The following is a 14650-nucleotide window of genomic DNA, read 5'->3' as shown; positions in this document are numbered from 1 at the left end:
TGCTGGGATCCTGTGGCAGCAGCACAGACCCCAGGACCCTCACCCAGACCCCCGGTGGTGGAGCTGCAGGGCCACCCCACAGTCGGAAGGGCAGCACCCCAACTGAGGACCCACACACGATGAGAGCACACGTGGACCGCAAGACATACGCCAGGTGCATGGAGTATGAGCAGCCTGAGGACAACCGCGGGAGAGGGCCACAGAGAAGACTGTGTGCCTCAAAGGACACCGAATCCATCAACCAATCCCTTTGCTGGGTCAGTGAGCTAAGGAGACAGAACAGCAAGTGTCCTGCCAACCCAGAGACAGGTGGCCAAAACTGGCCACCAGTAAACCCAACAGCTATCAATTATTTATAAGAAACACACCCAAAGTATAAGGAAAGGACTGTAGTTTGGGGAGACATGTTCAGAGGTCAAAGCAGCAGTGTTACGTGATATCAATCTGACTTCAAGGCAACGAGAGGGGAAACAGAACAACTACTTGACGACAAAAGCGGTTAATTCCCAAAGAAAACCTAACAGTCCCAAATTCACGCAGGACCAACCCACAGCTCCAATACAAGCAGAAGTGCCGGACAGATGAAAAGGAGAAACAGATGAATCCTAGCAACCCAGGAGACTCAACCCCTTCAGAAGTGACACACCAGGCAGACAAAAAATCAGTAAGAAACTTGACTGATAACAACAGATCTGACCTTACCAAAACACAGAGAACCTTAGACCTAACAAACAGGGGTAAGAAATTATTTTTTAAATATTCAGAAGACCATTTACAAAATTCAGGATTTAAGCCACAAAGCAAATCTCAAAAATAATACTAACAAAAGCCCCCTCCCCATGTTTTCTGACCAAAATGAAATTACGTTGGCAATGAAGAACAAGAATGAAAAATAACCCATAGTTTTAGAAATTAGGACATTTGTAAGTTACAAATCAGTCAAAGAAGAAACCATAATTAAAACCAGAAAATATTTGGGGTGCCTGGGTGGCTCAGTCAGTTGGGTGTCAGACTCTCGGTTTCAGCTCAGGTCCTGTCGAGTCTCACACTGGGCCCCCTGCTCAGCGGGGAGCCTGCTTCTCGCTCTGCCCCTGCCCCTCCCCCATGTGTGTGCGTGCACCTGCTCTCTCCCCCTTCCCTGCCCCTCCCTCACTCTCAAATAAAATATTAAAAAAAAAGTTAGCAATCTCTATTTTGAAAAGTACACAGAACAAGTATTTTAGGAATGCAAGGAACACAGAATTGAATGCCAATTGCAGGAATGTCCCTCCTCCAGAGGCCAGAAGTCCAAGCTCCAGCTGTGGGCGGGGCTGGCTCCTTCTGGAGGCTCTGGGGGACAACTGTCCCAGGCCTTTCTCCAGCGGCTGGTGGAGCTGGCAGTCCTGGGCGTCCCAGGGCTTGTGGACACATCGCTCGGTCTCTGCCTCTGTGGTCATCGGTCTTCTCCTTGTGTCTCTGTTCTTATGAGGACATTCGTCCTACCTGGTTAAGGCTCACCCTCTCTGATGTAACCTCACTCATCATATCTGCAAGAGCCCTATTTCCAAGTAAGCTCCCATGCTGAGCTCCTGGGGTTAGGACTTCAGCCGATCTCGGGGGGTCACAGGCCAACCAACACCAGTATCAGTAGACTTAGCAAATATACTTGATAAAACAGTACATCCATTCACAAAAGCCTGACAACAGAAGGGGGTACTTCCTGTGCCCGACAATGTCACCACATCATCAGGACAGCAGGCACGCAGGCTCAGCCCTGGGGCAAGGCCAGGCACTGGGGCTAGAACCGCAGGAGCCCAGCAAACGCGGCAGAAACAAGACTGAAACATACGAGCCGACCTGCATGTTAACAGGAAAGATCAGAAGACCAGACTTTAGGAAGGGATAGAAAGTAGATACAGGGGCGCCTGGGTGGCTCAGTGGGTTAAAGCCGCTGCTTTCGGCTCAGGTCATGACCTCAGGGTCCTGGGATCGAGCCCCACATCGGGCTCTCTGCTCAGCCGGAAGCCTACCTCCCCCGCCCCCCACCTGCCTGCCTCTCTGCCTACTTGTGATCTCTGTCAAATAAATAAATAAAATCTTTAAAAAAAATAGACGCAAGTCCTTTGCAGAGAGAAGTGCTAACGCACACCATCTTATCGTGGGAAAAGACAACGTAACAGAGATGCCCCTTTCCCCTGAGCTGACCCATAAACTCAGCACAATTCTAACCCCAATCCAAACAGGACTTGTGCTGGAAATCCTTACCCGGAGCTGATGCAGTAACCCCACATCCCCACAGAACATGCGAGGCTCCAGAAGAGGACAGTCCCGCCCCGGACAGCACAGCACAGAGCAGAGAAGGGCCGCCAGAGAGAGGGGGCGACAGACACATCTGCCTACAGAACCCTAAAAAGAATCCAATCTCTCCACCTAATTACAGAGATGAGTCAGCAACCAATAGGATAAAAAATTCAAAATCCTCACACCCCGATGAAACGGAGACTCTGTGCGCTGAGCCCAGAGGCTGCGGAAGCTGACCTACAGCGGGAGTGCGGGAGGGCGGATGGGCGGGGGCACAGCGGGGGTCCCACAGGGAACCAGAGGCAGAGCCCACACCCATTTGCTTTCTCCTGGGTGCTCACCCCAGGAGCTCCTCAACCTCACCAGGGGAAGTGCCACTTTCCGGAGGCGACCCCCCCAGCGCCTCCTTAGGCCCACCCAGCCACCGCCTCTTTGGCTTCTGACCTCTGGGGAGAGTCCAAGGTAGGGGCCAGGGCAGGCCGCCCCAAGATATGTCACCACAGCAAACTGATTATTTTGCACGGAAGCAAGGTCAGACCCCGCTCTGTCCCCCGAAAGCTGAAGTAACCCTTCCACGTGGAGAACACCCTCCCTGGAGGGGCGGTAAAAAGACACACTTCTTGGGCACCTGGGGGCCTCAGTCATCAAGCATCTGCCTTCGGCTCAGGTCATGCTCCCGGGGTCCTGGGATCGAGTCCCGCATTGGGCTCTGCTCAGCAGGGGGCCTGCTTCTCCCTCCGCGGCTGCCCGGGCTTGTGCTCCCTCCCCTGCCATCTCTGTCAGTTAAATAAATAAATAAAAATCTTTAAAAAAGAAAAAAGCCTCCCTTCTCACCAGAGGTAGGTGCTTCCTCACGGAGCGAGGCGGACATCACCTCAGTCCAGACTCTGCGCAGAGTTCCTCCTAAATAAAGCTCCCAAAGGTCTGCTCTCTTTATCCTGACGATTCCTCACTAATTCACTGTCTCCTTGTCTAAAAAATATAAAAACTACCTGTGTTGGCCATTTCCTGGGGTCTCAATTTCATTACTGGACTTCTATGCATGAAATAAAACTGTTTTCTTCCTCCTGTTAATCTGACTTATGTCATTTTAATTCCAAACCCAGCCAGAAGAATCCCAGGAGGAAAGAAGATTTCTGCCTCCCCAGTGCCAGCATTCCCACTGATCCGACCCATGGATGGGCCCCACCTTCCTCATCCCACTCAGGAGCACCACAGCCGGCTGTCCAGCCCCCACAGCACCCCAAACCTGCCAGTATGCCCATCCAACTGTTCCACGCAGAACAGCGGGGTCCAGCTCCCACCGATGGTGCCAACCACCCGTTTCCATCCTGGGCCCCTCGGGCGCCCCCTTCACAGGAGGGAAAGGGACCTGCAGCATCAACCAGGTTAGATCACTTTGTGGTTCCCACTGTTCCCGAGTGAAATCCAGCATCTCCACTCACACCCCATCCTTACCACCCTGCCTGGCCTCCGAGGCCAATTATTCGTGTCCCTCCATGCTCCCTGGCTTCTTGTCACCTCCTGTCCCCAGGGCATACTGTCCTAGCACCTTCCTGACCAGCCGATCCTGCTGGACTGGGCTCCCTGAACGCTGGGCCCAGAGCCGAGCCAGCCAGGTGTGGGCACTGGGGTACACGGTGCTTCCGGGGGTCTGCGTCCAGTGGGTCCTAACCCCACATCCATGCCCCCAGAGTGGACAGAACCAAGTGATTTCATGGTCACAGCCAGAAAACCTCCCGCCCCAGGTGCCTCCCAACAGCCCTGCCTGGGAGAGGAGAGCCCTGAGGCCGCCCAGCAGCGGGCAGCTCCCGCCTCCCTTTATCACCAACACACGCTCTTGCCAAACGGCAGCGAGGGCATCTGGAGGGCAAGGGTGGGAGCCAGCACAGGCAACTGCGGGCATGAGGGTCGCCGCAACCTCTGCCCCCTCCGGCCCGCATGCCCGCCCGCCCCCTCACCTGCCCGCCTCACCTGCCGCTCTCCTCCTTCAGAGCCCCAAAGGCAGCCTGCCGGCTGGCCCTCCCCACAGGTTCCTGAGCCTTCTCGCCAGCGTCCAGCTCAGGCTCCAGGGACGAGCTGGTACTGCCCTCACGGCTGACGCTGCTGGCCCTCCCGGGGCTGTTCTCCGCCGAGGCGCGGGGGGACTCGGTGTTCTGCTTCAGGGTCTGCAGCTTGGCGAGGGGGATGATGTCGCAGTCCTGCGGCCGGTGCCACACGGTGCGCTGGGTGCTGGCGTTGTAGTAGTAGAAGCGGGACGTGTTGGGGTCAAACAGCTCCCACCACTGGTTCTCGCTGGTGCGCTTGATGCGGACGCCGGCCGGCGGGTCCCACACGCACTCGCCGGTGACCAGGTTGGCGTACATGCGCTCACGGGTGCGCGGCTCGATGATCTCCACCCACTCCAGCCTGAGAAAGAGCAAGAGAAGCGTCAGCAGGCTCGGGCGCCGGCCTCAGGAACGAGGGGCTCCCGCAGCCTGGCCCGGACAAGGGGGCTGCCTCCAACCGCCGGCCCACTGCCCACCCCGGGGCACCGGGCCTGTCCGCCACGTGCTGTGCCTGGCGTGCCCCAGCTGCTGTGCAGGCCCCCTCCTTGCGGAGGGCAGTGTTTGTAGACCCTGTCCCCCATCTGCCGTCCCTAACACCAGAGCACCAAGCCAGACTGAAGCCCCATCCCCGACCCTCCAGAAGCTTGTTATTGACCGGGAGCTTGCCATGGACACTTGGCCAAGCACCTCCCCGCTGGCCTCCAAGGCTCTAGCTCCCTGTCCTCAGAGGAACTGCACACAGCTTGGCTGCGTCCGGCAGGGGGCCCTGGCTGCTCTCAGTTGGCCTGGCCACCACGGGCCACCACTGGCCGTCCACCTGCAGCAGGAATGGACGCCCCGTCTTTACACCGGGCCCAGCTGAGAAGCCCGGCCGGGCTGGGGTGTGACTTGTGACTTCTCCCTGGGGCTCCCAGAGCGTCCCCCACCTTAAGGACACTGTTTGTTTGCTTTTGAAGATTTTATTCATTTATTTTAGAGAGAGATACAGAGAGAGCCTGAGTGGACAAGAAGGGCAGACGGAGAATCCCAAGCAGGTTCCCCGTGGAGCGTAGAGCCCCACGCAGGGCTGGATCTCATGACCCTGAGACCATGACCCAACGCCCAACCAACCACATCACTCAGGCACCTCATCCCACCATTCCGTAATGAAAACTACAGCTATTCAGAACGAGCCACTTTTAATGTCAATATATCTGATATCAGGGTGTGTCTGGCTGACATGTAGCATATTTTTATTCTGCTCCCAAGTTTCCGCATAAGAACAACCCTTGAAATGCCGCAGACGGCTGTGCAGTGTGGGGGCTCTGTGTCTGTCAGCTCTTCTACTGTTCGGGAACCGCGTGATGGGCACGCCCGTCAGCATCACAGCACTGGCCTCCGAGAGCCGACCTGTTCAAGGCCAGATGCCCCGCGCTGGAGGGAGAAGGACATCACTTGCTGTCTGCTCCGAGCAGTCGGAGGCTCTGGGGCCTCCTTCGGGGTCAACAGATGCTTCCAGAAGCTGGTGAGGAGGGCTGGGTGAGTCCTGGGTCTGTCTCAGCCAGCACCTGGACGTGGGCACCCGGCACAGCACAACAAGGCCAGGTGGATGGACACCACGTGCCCCCAGTCTGTGGGACAGGGTGCCCCTGTGTGGGCAGGCGGTGAGGGACAGTGGTGGCATGTGGAGCCGTGGAGCGTGCAGGAGACGGGGGCACAGGGAGAGAAGGGAGCACGGCAGGACGAGGTGCGGGACCTGCCTACGGGCCCACGGACCCCGAGAAGGGCCAGGCGGTGCAGGCATATTCTAGAGCAGCAGGTGCGTGAGAGCGTGGGGAGGAGTCAGCAGACATCTCTCCCAGCCGGACCTCGCCTGGGAAGCCAAGAGGAGCCAGGAGCAGGCAGGGAAGGTGGCAAGGCCACAGTGTGGCCTGTTCTGTCTGACCCGAGGATAAACAGCAGCCGTCTGGACGCTGGCAGAGCCGTCCTGCGGGTGCCAGGCAGTGAGGGGCTGGGGGAGTCGGGGTCATGGGCTAGGAGGAAGCCAGCGGATGGCGAGGTGAGTCCTGTCCCATACTCCACCGGGACCGGGCACAGAGCGACCTTTTCCTCACCCCGGCCCTCCCCACCTGCCTGGCCCACAGGCCACACCCCCACCTCTCTGAGGGGGCCAGGGGGGGCCCCCACAACCGCACTCCTTAGTCCTCAACGGAACTGGGCCACTGGACACTACCGATTACCCCCTTTCACCTTCAAAGTTTTAACTTTTCGTTTTGAAACAGTCTTAGGCCATCAAGGCTGCTCTAACAGAACACGGCAGACTGGGCAGTTTATAAACAACAGACGTTTCTTGTTTGCAGTCCGGAAGCCGGATGTGGGAGTTCAAGGTGCTGGCCGGGTTCTGGTGAGAACTGTTCCGACAGCAGGCAATGCTTGTCCCTGCGCCCTCGCACAGACAGCAGACGGGGCGGCGTGCTCTCCTGGGGTGCCAGTCCCATCACGGGGTTCCACCCTCAACATCTTGTCCCCCCAAAGGCCCTGCCTCCACGCACCTTCAACACGCACAGCACGGGGGAAGCATTCAGCCTGGAACAGAAACAGCTTCACGGGAACAGAACAGTTAAAGCGACGGTGCTACTGCCCACAGGACACAGGCAGAGATCCGCTCAGGGCGCCGTGCTCGAGCCTGGCAGGAGTGTGCGGCCGCGGCCACGGCAGCACCCCCACCATCGGCCGTGGCCCCCTCCCTATGGTGAGGATGGGCCTCATGGGGAGCCGCTTCAGGCACCTGTGCGACGTCTCTGGCCTCTCCCACTGAGGACCTGCCCCCCCTCCGCGCCTCCTCGCCAGGACCCTGTCCCGGGGCTCCCCGCGTCAGACCAGTCGCAGTGCGGGTAGCAGGAAACCCATACTTTTTCTCCTTCCCACGTTCCCTGTTTTCCAAGTTTCACAATGTGTTTTCACCTCATGGTGCCTTCTGCTTTTTTGGTGGAAAGTCTAGATTTTAATGCTGAACTCCTACATCTTTGCTTTTCTTCCCTGATTTCTCCTCTTTGTACCTGGTGTAAAAACTCTCCCCGACTTCTAAGTCAAAACTCCTCTCTGAAATCGACTTCTCACGGCTTTATAGCTTTGCCTCCTCTTGAAGCCGTTTCTGTATCTGGCCCTTCGCTGACTGTATGAAATTTCATTTTCCTCACGCAGGTCACTGGGCCTCTCACGACGGTCTGCACACGGCACCCCTCCGTCCACGACAGACCCAGGTCTGAGCGAGCCACCAGCTGCGCGGGTCAGTATGAACCTGCCCAGCACCCTGCCGTCCTCCCCAGGACAGCTGCGGACGACCCACATTTTCCAGAGTCCCACTCGGCTTCCTCCTCACGGGCTTCTTGGCCGCTCCGGCCTCAGTCTTCCCTGCATGCTCTGCTGTCTACCCCAGGAGGGCCGCACGCGCACGCTCCACCCAAACCATGGCACACCCACTCATCCAGGTCGCTGTTAAAGGCTGTGTACACCTTTTGTCAGACTTATTCCCAGGCTTCACACACACACACACTGTTGTAAATGGTATGTTTAAGCTTTTAAAAGACAAGACCATGGGGCGCCTGGGTGGCTCAGTGGGTTAAGCCTCTGCCTTCGGCTCAGGTCATGATTCCCAGGGTTCTGGGATTGGGCTCTGCTTCTCTCTCTCCCACTCCCCCATGCGTGTGTTCCCTCTCTCGCTGTGCCTCTGTCAAATAAATAAATAAAATCTAAAAAAAAAAAAAAAGAAAAGAAAAAGGAAAAAAAAAGAAAAGCACTATAACGTATACCGAGAAATGTATAGAACTTAGAAATCAGTTTAATGTGAGCAATTGTGATCCAACACTGGTGTGGCCAACACCAAGAAATAAAACAAGGCAGCATCGGAGTACACACCTCTGCTCGCCCTGAAGACACCACTGTCCTCACTGTGAAGGCAACGGCTTCCTTGTTGTTAAAGTTCTACCGTCTTGGAAGATACCTAAACAAATCCATTTAAGTATGTCTATTTTTTAATCATATATTTACCCAATAAAACTAATTCTTTTTGTGTGTTTTGTTTCTTTCACTTGCTACTGACACTCGCCGCTGCTGTCTGCTCGCTCAAACCGCTGGCCCCCAGCACTGCCCGGGCAAACCCCTGACACGGTGTTCTGTTTTGGTTTGTCTTAGTCTGTGTGTGTGTATGTGTGTAACCTCTGCACCCAAGTAGGCTCAGACTCATGACCCCAAGATCAAGAGTTTCATGCTCCAGCAACAGAGCCAGTCAGGCACCTGGGTCACACGTCTCTGATCGATTCTGCTGACAGGTTTTTGCCATCTGGAACCATCTTGCGCAACCACACTGTGCACAGCCTGACCCACGAGCAGAGGAGCAGAAGCCTGCAGTGGCAGGACGCTGGGTGCCAGGAGGGCATCTGACTGTCCAGAGGACCCCAACCTGCTCTCCCCGGAGCTGTTCACAGCAACACTTCTGTCCCTCACCCCAGCCTGCCTCGCGGTGTTCAATATTTGCATTGTTGACTTTATAAATTCTTTGACCGGTGCTGGTAGGTAGAAACACAGTCTGTTTTATATAATCGTTTTTAAGATTTTTTAAAAAATTATTTATTGGAAAAAGAAAGACACAGAGCACACAAGCAGGGGGGGCAGCAGAGGGCAGAGGGAGAAGCAGGCTTCCCGCTGTGCAGGGAGCCCAACTCAAGGCTCGATCCCTGCACGGGATCATGACCTGAGCTGAAGGTAAACGCTGAATGACTGAGCCACCCAGGCGCCCCAAGATTTTATTTTAGTTTTTATGCAGGGCTCGAACTCACAACCTTGAGATGAGAAGCCACACACTCCACCACTGGAGCCAGCCAGGTGCCCTGCCTCATAGACCTTTAAACACGGATAATTCCAATGTTGGCATTTTTTGGGTCTCACTCCTGATGTCCTGTTCGTTTCCTTATGTGTTTATCCTCAGGGTCCAACTCCTCTGAGGTCCCTCTCTGTGCCTGCGACAGGACTGCTAAGCATTAGTGGAAGAAACCCAACAAGAGGGAGGGTGGGCACCATAGCGAGAAGAGAAGCTCGCAGGGTCCACCCCGGCCCTCACCAAACTGTGCACGGGACGCGGCAGAATGCTCGGCGCTTCCAGGCCTCACCTCGCCCTCTTGCCTCCTCTCCGCACGGCCTCACAGAGGCCACGCTCCCATCGCTTCACACCGCGGGAGACTGGCGGGTGCCCCTTCCACAGGCCTGCAGGACCCCAAAACCCCTTCAGGGAACCTCTGCTTCTCAGGCTGTCACTGCCTGAGCCTCGGCCCCCAGCCACGACACCCCGGGCACCTGGCCCAGGGAGAAGCGGCACATGGTGCGCAGACGAGCCACTCCCTCTGCACACCGCAGCCTTCCCACCTCTCCCGGGCCGCAGTCACACCGGGCTGCTCTCGGGGGAGGCCATGGGGGCTCCGCGACTGCCTGCAACCCCACCTGCCACAAGCCACGGTCCCGTGGAAGGAGAACAGGGGTCCTGGGGACGAGGGGACGAGACAGCATGAGGGAGCAAGGCTGGCCGAGAAGCAGAGGCTGTCGCAGAGGGTGAGGCCAGGAAGCAGGCCTGTCAGCGGTGCTGTCCAGCTGTGGGCATCCCTGGGGCCCCTGAGGTCACATGCGGCTTCTGACCACAAGTCACAGTGCAAAGCAAGCAAGCGCCTGCAGAAGGCAGGTCAGGAGTCCCCTCCTCATCTCCAGGACTGCCCCCCCAGGACCAGCCTCCACGACCATCACATCACCTTCCTGCTCACGGGGCACTCTGCTTCACCACGGTCACAGCACCGAGCGGAGCCAACCCTGCCTCCCCACCCAGACGCAGATGCACGGGGCGGCCCTCTTCCCTGCCGTGGGGTGTGTCCTGACATAGCACCGAGCCCCCGGCCTTCCCTACCCGGATCACCCGGCCGGCGGCCAGCTGACCATTCCCCTCGCCGAGGATGGAGCCAGTTCAAGACCTGTGAAACTCTCGCCCGCTTGAGCCGTCGCAGGACTGGCACACGCTCCCAGCAAACTCTCAGCTCCCGCTCTCAGCCTCCTGATCTGGCCACTCTCCTCACAGCCCAGCCAGCCCCCTGCACCTCCACCCACAGAGCCCCTTCCACGGGGACCCCCTCTCTCCTAGCCGGCAAACACCGGGGTGCCAGCGGACGACACCCAGTCCTCGCTGATGCACAGGGGCCACAGGACAGGAAAACATGCAAGGGACCTGTGCAAGTGTCGAAGACAGGCTGGCTGACCAAGGGCTCTCTGCTTGAAGCAGAGAAAGAAGGGAAGGACAGGGGGTCCCAAGAAGGTGCCTGGAGGCAGAGGCCTGGAGGCCAGGGCAGGAGCTGTGGGTCCTGCTCGAGTGCAAGAGAAGGCACAAGAATGGCTCTGGGCAGGGCCGCTCTGGGCAGGGCTAGCGTGATCGCACTCAACCTGATCTACAGGAAACAAGGACGGAGACTTCTGGAAGGCCAGGCGAGCATCTGCCCCAAGGTCAGGCTGGGTGTTCCCCAGGGGCTAACACCCAGCAAGAAGAGATGGAAGGTGGGGCCCGAGAAGCCGGGAGAGGGACAGGCCCCCAGGTGGGCAAAATGCTGCTAGAGGTGGGGACAGAGGGTCGGCCGAGTGCTCAGCGCCAGCGCCCTCTGCATGAACAAGACATGGCCTTGACCCACAGGCAGCTGCCCTAAGCAGGGGTCGGGGGGGCTGCACCCCGCCTCCTCACACAGCTCTGCTGCCCCTCTATCCTGGCTCCCGGAACTGGGTTCGACCAGAACCAAGTCCAGACACTACCAAAGGAAGGGCTGTTCTGGCACAGAAGCTGAGAAAGCACTGAGCTGAACATTCTAAACCCTAAAGAAGCACTTTCAAGCGAATATAGCGGCGATCATTCTTTCTAAACAGAGAACAGCATCTGTTCCCTTCCTGGCGCACTCCTATGTGTGCGTGGGTAGAATCTCTGGTTTTTCAGAAGAATGTTCTGGTCACCCTTGGCGTACAGCATTGAACCAAGACCCTCGGGGCACCGGGGGCAGAGAACGCACACAGCACGTGGGTCCCCACACAGAGGAGGTAGGAGACACAGCAGAGCTGGCCTGGGCCTGGGTCCCCTCCCACACCCAGACCCTCCCCGAGCACGCTGGGGACAGGAACTTTGTGCAGACTAGAGAAAACGCACCTCACCACTGGGGCTCATGCTGTCTGCGTGCAGCACTCGGACAGACAGACTGCACAGTGCCAGGACGCTCAGTCACCGGGCACGTAACAAGAGACCGATCCAACTGCCTCTGGGGGGCTCTGCTGCCAGGAGGGGCTGGGATGCCGCTGCGACACGGTGGCAGCAGCACCTGAGGGGAGTCAGTGAAAAGGAGCTGCTTGGTGACAGAGGCATGAGGACACGAGGTCTGGGCTAAGACTATGGTACAGACACCTGAGGGCGGCCCGCGGCCCCTCACTGTGCTGGGTGGCCTGCACCAAAGTCAGCGTGAAGAACCCTTCTTGCCTTCGTCAGGTCTTGCACAGGTTCACCTCAGACAACGACGTGTTCAGGTATTTTCTGGAAGAACTTCATGAGTGTCAAACACATGCCGGGCAATCTACCAGGTGGACACGAGAGTGACCGAGCACATTCTCTGCCCTCCAGATTCTTACAACAAGGGCGCCAGACCCACTGACTGGGGAAAGGGCAGTCTTTGCAGCTGCATGTCCGCATGCGAAAGGGAGCTGGACCCCTACCTCACACCACCTATGAGAGTGAACTCAATATGGATCAAAGGCCCAAATGTAAGAGCTGCCCCTATAAAACTGAGAAGAACACACGAGGGTGTGTCTTCATGATCCTGGATCTGGCCCTGGATTCTTACACCTGACACTGAAAACGAGCACCGAAAGAAAAACAGGTTAAATTGGACTTGAGCAAAATTAAAAACTTTTGTGGCTCCTGGGTGGCTCAGTTGGTTAAGCGTCTGACTTCAGCTTGGGTCATAACCCTGAGGTCGAGCCCCGCATTGGTGCGCAGCAGGACGTCTGCTTCCCCCTGCCCTCTGCCTCTGTGGTCTCTCAAGTAAATAACTAAAATCTTAAAAAAAAAAAAAACCTAAAAACTTTGTGCTACAAACAATACCATCAAGAAAGTGGAAAGACAACAACAGAATGGGAGAACGCACTGCAGATTGCGGCTCTGGTCAAGGACTTGTATCCAGAACATACAAAGAACTCGTGCAAGACAAACAGCCAAAGAAAAAAATGGGCAAAGAATCTGAATGGGCATTTCTTCGAAGAAGATAAAGAGCCAACGAGCGCATGCAAAGGTGCTCAACCTCATCCGTCATCAGGGAAATGCAAATCCAAGCATGAGACTCCACACAGACCAGGACGGCTTCGACAGTTTGTAAAACCACAGCAGGCACTGGAGAGGACGCGACAGACTGCAGCCTTCATACTCTGCTGGTGGGAAGCCGCTCTCGGGAACGGTCTGGCAGCTCTTCAGAAATTCCCAGCATTTCTCTGACCCAAGAGAAACCCACAGAGACACCTGTGCACAAATGTTCACGGCAGTAAGAGTCACGACACACAGAGACATGAACAGATACAACGCGCGGTACAGGTATGCGATGGAATGAGCCTGAAACACACCCCGGCACGCACAAACCTTCTGGGGAGAACCTAATGATAACAGACCACCTGTCGTGTGATTCCATTTATGTCGAGTCAGGACAAGAAGAATCCAGAGAGCAATGGTAGATGAGTGGACACCAGGCTGGGGGAGGGGGTGGCGGCAGCTGCTGATGAAACGGGGTCCCTTTATGTGGGGGGACAATGTCCCAGGTGCAGACAGAGCTGAGAGTTGCACAACCTTGTCAGTATACTGAAACACTGACTGTCCACTGTTTAAGGGCAAATTTTATGTGAATTTTATCTCATTTAGAAAAAGGGTTGCCACTTCTGGGGAGCCTAGCGGGTCAGCATACGGGCTGCAAAGTGAGGTGCTCCCCAGGGAAGGCAGAGGGGAGACAGAGGCTGGGGTGTAGAGGGGCTGAGACTTCCTGCAGGGTGGCTGGAGTCGAGGACAGAGCGCGTGCCACCCGGACAAGCACAGAGGCAGGGATGACTTTGGGCTCCCGTGTGAGTCAGCCATAGCCCGAGTGGGTATCAAGACCCCACAAGTGCTCAGCCCCGGGTCATCCCCGCTGGCTCCTTGCACACCTGGCTCTCTGGGACCCCCTCCAGGCCCTCCTTGGCACCAGTCCCCACACCACGCACACCTGTCTGCCTCAGGGACCCATGCTGCCCCCGCGCTATGCCGCAGGGGCCTCACCTGTCCTCAGACTCCACGGGAGCACTCTGTCCCAAACTCCCACCCCCTCATCGGACCGGCCGCATGCCCTGAACAATAGCCTTTTGTGCAGCTGCTCTCTTGTCACTCTCCTGCTGCCCACAGCCAGCCAGTGTGGCCATGAAGACACGGAGTCCTAAAGCCCAGAAGGCACCGAACCCACCCTCGCTGCCAGACGAACGCGTCAGCACAGGCTGCGGCTGAAGAGCGCAACCACGGGGCGGGCTGGAGGGCGCCTGAGCCTCCCAGAGAAGAGTGGCCGAGCCTGCCGTGCCCGCCCGTCCTCTCCCGCTCCCGAGCCCAGCCCTGTCCGGAAGCCCTGCCTGAAGGACAAGCTCCTCGACTCTCCCCGCCCAGAGGCTCCGCTCCTGACCAGGGCCGGGGCCCGGGCATCACTCACCCGGGGAACGAGGCGCGGGTGTGGGGCCCAGGCAGAGCCGTGAGCAACGGCGGGACAGAGAAGGCAGCAAGCGCCCGCCCTGCCACGTCCGCCACCACCGGGCGCACGGTGAGCACCTTTGCTTCGGGAGACGCGACCCTCACGCCCGCGCGAGCACACCAGACGCAACAGCACTGGCTCTGCAACCCGCGGCCCCTGTGCTCGGCTGGCAGTGCCCCAGGCACACTCACTGGGACCCACCTGCGGTTCCATCAGACTTTCAGACTGGCCTGGCCTGAGTCTGCTCGGCCACCTGTGTCCCACGGGCACGGGGAGGGGCACGCTGCCTTCCTTCCCATGGTCTACCCCTCGAGGCCTCGGTCCTGGTAACCTGCCTCGTTGAGACCCAGAGCGCCAGACACCCGCACATGCGCGTCCCGAGCCTGCCCAGCTGGCAGCCCCAGCAGCCCTCTCATGCCGGGACGGCCACCCGAGGGTGAGGCCCCGGGTGGACACAACGCCGTGTGGAGATGGGTGCACGACCCCGGGGGGCTCGGCAGCCATGACCGTGGCAGCCCCGGGCCC

The 14650-nt window shown here is 57.7% G+C and overlaps 1 protein-coding gene across 4 annotated transcripts in view; it reads right to left on the bottom strand.

The window, feature by feature from the left end:
• ARHGAP39 (Rho GTPase activating protein 39) overlaps positions 1 to 14650 on the bottom strand; it is a 96497-nt gene that overhangs the window by 35051 nt on the left and 46796 nt on the right. For all 4 annotated transcript variants that reach the window (XM_045074047.1, XM_045074048.1, XM_013049424.2 and 1 more), the window contains exon 3: positions 4255 to 4689. In XM_045074047.1, coding sequence (XP_044929982.1) covers positions 4255 to 4689 — 435 coding nt within the window. The remainder of the gene's footprint in view (positions 1 to 4254; positions 4690 to 14650) is intronic.

Source organism: Mustela putorius, unplaced genomic scaffold (assembly GCF_011764305.1).
Source record: "Mustela putorius furo isolate JIRA1106 unplaced genomic scaffold, ASM1176430v1.1 tig00537303_pilon_pilon_pilon, whole genome shotgun sequence".
In the NCBI taxonomy this organism is placed as follows: domain Eukaryota; kingdom Metazoa; phylum Chordata; class Mammalia; order Carnivora; family Mustelidae; genus Mustela; species Mustela putorius.
Note: the sequence above shows the minus strand (reverse complement) of the source record. Positions and strands in the feature narration are given on the sequence as shown.